Source organism: Chiloscyllium plagiosum, chromosome 34 (assembly GCF_004010195.1).
Source record: "Chiloscyllium plagiosum isolate BGI_BamShark_2017 chromosome 34, ASM401019v2, whole genome shotgun sequence".
Taxonomy (NCBI): Eukaryota; Metazoa; Chordata; class Chondrichthyes; order Orectolobiformes; family Hemiscylliidae; genus Chiloscyllium; species Chiloscyllium plagiosum.
The window spans coordinates 5,420,661-5,428,150 of record NC_057743.1 but is presented as its reverse complement, the minus strand read 5'-3'; the positions used below and the strand labels follow the sequence as shown (position 1 = coordinate 5,428,150).

Genomic DNA, 7,490 nt, shown 5'->3' with positions numbered 1-7,490 from the left:
CACTTTCAAGGAGCTATGAACCTGCACTCCAAGGTCTCTTTGTTCAGCAACACTCCCTAAGACTTTACCATTAAGTGTATAAGTCCTGCTAAGATTTGCTTTCCCAAAATGCAGCACCTCGCATTTATCTGAATTAAGCTCCATCTGCCACTTCTCAGCCCATTGGCCCATCTGGTCCAGATCCTATTGTAATCTGAGGTAACCCACTTCGCTGTCCACTTCACCTCCAATTTTGGTGTCATCTGCAAACTTACTAACTGTATCTCTCATGCTCGCATCCAAGTCATTTGTGTAAATGACAAAAAGTAGAGGGCCCAGCACCGCTCCTTGTGGCACTCCACTGGTCACAGTCTGAAAAATAACCCTCTACCACCACCCTCTGACTTCTATCTTTGAGCCAGTTCTGTATCCAAATGGTACTTCTCCCTGTATTCCGTGAAATCTAACCTTGCTAATCAGTCTCCCATGGGGAACCTTATCAAACACCTTACTGAAGTCCATATTGATCACATCTACTGCTCTACCCTCATTAATCCTCTTTGTTACTTCTTCAAAAAACTCAATCAGGTTTGTGTGATATGATTTCCCACGCACAAAGCCATGTTGACTATCCCTAATCAGTCCTTGCCTTTCTAAATACATGTACATCCTGTCCCTCAGGATTCCCTCCAACAACTTGCTCGCCACCAAGGTTAGGCTCACTGGTCTTTAGTTCCCTGGCTTGTCCTTACCACCCTTCTTAAGCAGTGGCACCACGTTAGCCAACCTCCAGTCTTCTGGCACCTCACCTGTGACTATCGATGATACAAGTATCTCAGCAAGAGCATTGTTTTTGTAGGTTGATGTCAGTATTGGGGATTTTTCATCTAGTTAATGAAGTAGCTGATGTTTTTTCTTTCAGAATGGAGGTCAATGTGTTGACTCTGAGACTGGCAGTTATACATGTCACTGTAGGAGGGGATATACCGGGAGCAACTGTGAACATTCACTCGCTCTACACTGTCACCCAGGTAAGTGTCTGTTTAGAACCACAGCGAACCCTAATGATCATAGTATATAAAGGATAATATTTAGCTAGTTTCTTCTGATCGTAAGAAAGAGAAACCTAAAGCTGAAGCTTGATTTATCATCTCTTTCAAAATAATTTAAATTGAATAGGTGGGAAGTAATTGCTCATAATAACTGAGTATTGTGCATGAGATGGAGGAAATATTTGTGTCCCAGAATATCAACTTGGCACTTGCTTCAAATTCAAACCCTACTTACCATTTAATCTTTGCTGACATTTCAGTGCAATACTGAGGGAACATTATATTTTAAATATGTTCATGGTATGTAGACATTGCTGGCCATAGTTGGTCTTTATTGACCATCCTGAATTACTCTGGAGAAGGTGGTGTGGAATTGTCTTCTTGAACTGCTGCTGACCTAGAGATATGGGGGCTCTGCTTAGTTAGAGAGGGAGTTCCAGGATTTTTGACATGGTCACCAATGAGGGAATGGCAATATATTTTCTTCTGGTTTGAAGGGGAACTTGCAGGTGGTGGTGTTCCCCTGTTACAGCTGTCTTTGTCCTTCTAGATATAAGTGGTTGTGGGTTTGGAAGAATAATTCCATACTCTCTCCCAAGTTAGCTACATCGCATTACTTTTTTAGCATCTGTCACTTTGAGAGTCCATTCCAAGTGATGAATCTCACTAGTTTCGCCCTTTATTCTGTGGTGAATTTCTGCAATTCATCTTGTAAATGGTGCACATTGCATCACTGGTGTTGGGTGTGAATATAGAAGATGGTAGATGGAGTACTAAACAATAACTATATTTCCTTACATGTCATTTTTCAGGCCTGCTGAGCTTTTTTTCAGCAACTTCTGTTTTTGTTACTGATTTATAGCATCTGCAGTTTGGTTTTTACTGATGAGTGATGGTGGTGGTGATACCTGTCTCTGGTTTTACTTTGCAGAGGCCTGTGGGCCGGACGCTACTTGTGTGAACAAACCGGATGGCCTTGGGTATAACTGTCGATGCCACCTGGGCAAACGAGGGCCGAAATGTATGGATGGTGAGCCTTTCCTGCTAGCTATAATGACAAGTCAGGAAATTTATCCTGCCATCAGTAATAATACTTAAATAAAGTTCATTGCACCTGCATTAACATCACTGGCAATGTTAATGTTTATTGCCCATTTTCATGTCAATGCTGTAAGTAGCCTCACTAGACATTTATTGTTTAGGAATCAGGCTGATCACACATTTCTGTCTGGTGTCTTCACTGGCATCTTTGTTTATAGAGCAACAGGTAAGATGCAAAAATGCTAAACCTGACTCTTCCTGTTGCCTCATAGGTGTCTTAATTACAGCTCCTTCCTTCAGGGGAGGGCACTCTTTTGTGGCATATCCACCCCTGACCAACGTTCACAATGAGCTGACCATCGAGCTAGAGTTTAAGCCTCACTCACCAAACGGCCTGATGTTCTACAGCAGTGGACAAAGGATGAAAATGAATGACTTCATCTCGGTCGCCATGTTGAATGGACATTTGGAGTTCCGATACGACCTGGGCTCAGGTGGGTGAAACAGAATCTGGATTGAGGACTTAGTCCACGAACGCAGCTCTGCCAACATGAGCAGAGCTCCTCCGATAATCTAGCCTTGCTCTTTCCTGCCGCCATTAGCATTGTGCCATCGTCCTGGGTTGGTGTGTAATTTTGAAGCATATTGCCTGTTGAATCTATTCAGTCTCTAAGTAACTGCTGTCCAGCCCAAAGACATTATTGAATGATTATGGAATGGCACCTGGTATATCGGGGAATTGTGGGGGTTGGGAAGGGAATGTGGGGGGTGGGGAGGGGTTGGGCGGTGGGATAGAGGGGTGTGTAAGAGCTGCCAAAGTATATTTCCCTGCCACTGTGTTGGTCCACCAGATTGGCTGCACTCTGTACAGCCTACTCTATTTCCATGTGATGGAAGTCAAGACAGTTTCTTTGGCAGACTGCCTTCTTCTGGCGAAGGTGAAAAGTGCAGAATTGCAGCAAGTTGAGTCCTTCATGGTAGGTGAAAGGTTGGCAATGAAGCCAGAATCTACTTGCTATCCACCCAGTTTCCACTCCTTCCTATGCTACAGTTTGTTGGGGTGTGACTGGAGGATGTGAAGTGGTGAATTTTCTAACTATGTTCTTCTCCTACCCAACATTTTTCTGTTGTGTGAAGGGGGTTCCATGCAGTCCTCTATCCCAAAGACTTGGTGAGACCTGTGGGAAATGAGAATCCTCTATTGGCCCTCCTGAAGCCAGGAGGGGAGTCACTTCACTTCAGTGTATCAGTGCTTCATTGAACATCATCATGAAATGCCTGTGCCTTCAGCTGTTCCCATCACTACAGACAGTCTGGTGAGAGTGATATCTGACTACTACCAGCACAGCAAGTCCTTTGGAATGTACAAACAGGTGTTTGTTGACCCCTTGGAGCAGTTGAATTAACCACATTCCCAAGTTTTGGTTGTTGCCTTGCGGAAGCCAAGTTACGCATCATGTTTGTAGGAATTTCAGGGTGGGGGTTATGAGTGGCAATATGGTTGTAACTCTTTAGGAGTGCGGAATGTAGCTGTGTCAGCTTGCAGTAGTATTTGCTACCACGGAGTGTCTGAATGGGAGGAGTTATTGAATGATTGTGGAATGGAACCTGCATATCAGGGGATTCTGGGGTTAGGGAGAGAGAAGGGCGTGTAAGAGCTGCCAGAGTACACTTTGCTGTCAACTGTGTTCACCTGGTCCATCAGACTGGCTGCCCTCTGTAAGGCCTGCTCCATTTCCATGTGGGAAGTAAATGTGCAATCTCCCTCATTTCAAATGCCACCAGGTGTTTAACAGAATAGAAAGCTAGCTGTGTATTTGTAATCCACATCGGTGCCACTGCTGCAACACTCAGCTTAGGAACAGATATTGCAAAAATGCCCTCAGTGTATTTACACTGAAGAGTAGAACTATACCTTTCTTAACAAAAGAGCTACTGTTTGTGTTTACTTTTCTTCATTAAGGGGCAGTTTTGTGAGGGAAGGTTCATTGCGTTGCTAAAAATACATGTGTTATTAAGTTCACTGACTCAATCTTCCACTCCACTTGTTCTTCCCCCCCCCCCCCCACCCCCACACAGGACTTGCTGTTCTACAGAGTGTGAAACCGGTGGCTCTCAACAAATGGCACAGACTGAAAGCGCATAGACACAACAAGGATGGTTTGCTGAAAATAGATGATGAGAAAGAGATCAGAAGAGTCTCGCCAGGCAAAAGCCAAGGTCTGAACCTTCGCAGCCCCATGTATCTTGGAGGTGTGCCCAGTTCAGAGATTCTCCCCAAAGCAGTAAACATCACAGAAGGGATTGAAGGCTGTATCACTGAGGTGAGTCTCCAGTGTAAAAGACAGGAACAGCACCATTCAACAATTGAAGAAAGTCCTCTTAGTGTCATTGAGTCATACAGTATGAAAACAGACCCCCTTCGTTCCAACCATAATCCCTAACTAAACTAGATTAGATTACTTACAGTGTGGAAACAGGCCCTTCGGCCCAACAAGTCCACACCGACCCGCCGAAGCGCAACCCACCCATTCCCCTACATTTACCCCTTTACCTAACACTACGGGCAATTTAGCATGGCCAATTCACCTGACCTGCACATCTTTGGACTGTGGGAGGAAACCGGAGCACCCGGAGGAAACCCACGCAGACACGGGGAGAACGTGCAAACTCCACACAGACAGTCGCCTGAGTCGGGAATTGAACCACTGTGCCACCGTGCCGCCTAACTAGTCCCATATCCCTCCAAAAATGCACTTATCCAAAATGTATCTTAAATGTAACTGAAACCAACATCCACCGTTTTCTCTGGAACCTAATTCCACTTATGAACCGCTGACTGTTATAAAAAAAAATGCTCCTCATGTCTTTTTAAAATCTTTCTCCTCTCACCTTAAAATATGCCTCCTGGTCTTGAACTCCCCCACTCTATAGAAAAGACAGCTATATTCATCTTCTTTATACCCCTCATGACTTTATAAACCTCTTTAAGGATACCCCTCAACTTCCTATGCTCCAGTGAAAAACATCCCAGCCTATTCTTACAATTCAAACCAACATTTTCCGGCAACATCCTGGTAAATCTTTTCTGAACCCTCTCCAGCTTAATAATATCCTTCATCTATATATGTGTAATATATATCTTCTCACACCTGTAAGTTATATATCCCTCAGTGCTGTGCAGATTAAGGATACGAGGGACTTGGCCACTACTTCCAGCCCTCTCTCTTTGTTACACTGTATTATCTGTCTACAAGGGGCCCAGTGAGAGCAGCTTATTCCTGAGGGGGTCGGTTGGCTCAGTTGGCTGGATGGTTGGTTTGTGATGCAGTGTTGCCAACAGCATGGGTTCAATTCCCACACCAGCTGAGGTTACCATGAAGGACTCTGCTTCTCAACCTCTCCCCCCACCTGAGGTGTGGTGACCCTCAGATTAAACTACCACCAGTTGGCTCTGTCTAATGAGAGAGCAACCCTATGGTCTGATAAGACTATGGTGACTTCATAATTTTTGACTCTCACTTCTCTCCATTATCCTTTGTCTTTAAATTTCCTCTGACATTACACAAGATGGAGTGAAGGCAATGTACATTTCAAGTAAGGCCAATCATTCCCACTGGAAGATGGAATGGAAAGAGGGTACAGAATCCTGACTTGTTATTAATCAAATTGAAGATGCTCCAGGGTTGTTTGATTTTTTTTTCAAATGGACCAGATAAATAAAAACTTTCATTCCACAAAGAAGAATAATGTTTGATTTGGAGAATCATGGACAGAAGTAACATGTTTACACCATTCATCCTGAAACATTGACCCAGCACTCAGTTTCATTAATATGTCACTCGCTATCCCATTTGCCCAAAGCTTCATTTTATGTTTGCTTCCAAGAGGATGGAGTTTAACAATAGGAAGATTTTTGTTAAATATATCTCAAACATGGTCAAATGACACTTGTACAGTGGAATATATGATTCTGATTGTCATTATTAGAGAAACAACATTGATGAAGTAGAAAGGGTGCAGAATGAATTATTGGAATGGTTCCAGAAAAGCAAGACTAATGGGATAGATGAAGAATTAACCGTTCTTTTCTCTACTCGTGGTAAGATTGAGAGGTGACCTAATGGAAATCTTTAATACTTTAACATGTTTTAATAGACTCGACAGAGATTGTGTCCATTTGTAGAGAGCAGCATTATTAGAAGGAATTTGTATCAGATATTCATCACTAAATCAAAGAAGGAAGTCAGAAGAAATGCAGAGAATAATAAGAACTTTAGGATGCAGGTGTCACTGGCAAAACTAGCATTTCTAGCTCATCCCTAATCCCCATTAAAATGCTCAGCCATTGGAGAGCAATTTAGAATTAACTATGTGGGACTGGAGTCATGCGTAGGTCAGACCAGGTAAAGAGACATTTTTTTTTTCCTTTCGGACATTAATGAATGTTAATGAATAATGGACTCATACCACAATCAGTGTTAGTTTCACAGTCGCTTACTGAAACTAGCTTTCCAAAGTATGTTAATTGAATTTTACTTCTATATGCTGTGATGGGTTTTGGACACATATCCCCAGAGCATTAGCCAGGACCTCTGGCTTACCAGTTTAGTTATATTACCATTGCACCATCAGAACATGCAGGTACTTACCACAGGGTGAGTCAGATAGTATAAATCATAGAACCCCTACAGTGTGGAAACAGACCACTTGGCCCAGCAAGTCCACACCGACCCTTCGAAGAGTAACCCACACAGACCCATTCTACATTTACCTCTGACTAATGCACCTAACCCCCACATCCCTGAACACTATGGGCAATTTAGCATGGCTATTTCACCTAACCTGCACATCTTTGGAAATCAGAGCACCCGGAGGAAGCCCATGCAGACACGGGGAGAATGTGCACGCTCCACCAGTCACCCAAGGCTGGAATCAAATCTGGGTCCCTGGTGTTATGAGGAGGCAGTGCTATCCACTGAGCCACCGTGCTGCTTGAGATGACAAGGCTAGATGAACAGGTTTTGGAGAAAGGAAATACAGAGCAATACTGGTAGACTTAGGTCAGGAAAGACATGGACTTCAGTAAGGCGTTTGACAAGGTTCCCCATGGGAGACTGATTAGCAAGGTTAGATCTCATGGAATACAACGAGAACTAGCCATTTGGATACAGAACTGGCTCAAAGGTAGAAGACAGAGGGTGGTGGTGCAGGGTTGTTTTTCAGACTGGAGGCCTGTGACCAGTGGAGTGCCACAAGGATCGGTGCTGGGCCCTCTACTTTTTGTCATTTACACAAATGATTTGGATGTGAGCATAAGAGGTACAGTTAGTAAGTTTGCAGATGACACCAAAATTGGAGGTGTAGTGGACAGCGAAGAGGGTTACCTCAGATTACAACAGGATCTGAACCAGATGG

General features: G+C 43.6%; 1 protein-coding gene across 1 annotated transcript in view; it reads left to right on the top strand.

The window, feature by feature from the left end:
• Nucleotides 1-7,490, top strand: part of hspg2 (heparan sulfate proteoglycan 2) — a 522,026-nt gene that overhangs the window by 480,291 nt on the left and 34,245 nt on the right. Inside the window, exons 87-90 of the mRNA XM_043675530.1 lie at nucleotides 902-1,010; nucleotides 1,963-2,061; nucleotides 2,345-2,566; nucleotides 4,152-4,396. Coding sequence (XP_043531465.1) covers nucleotides 902-1,010; nucleotides 1,963-2,061; nucleotides 2,345-2,566; nucleotides 4,152-4,396 — 675 coding nt within the window. The remainder of the gene's footprint in view (nucleotides 1-901; nucleotides 1,011-1,962; nucleotides 2,062-2,344; nucleotides 2,567-4,151; nucleotides 4,397-7,490) is intronic.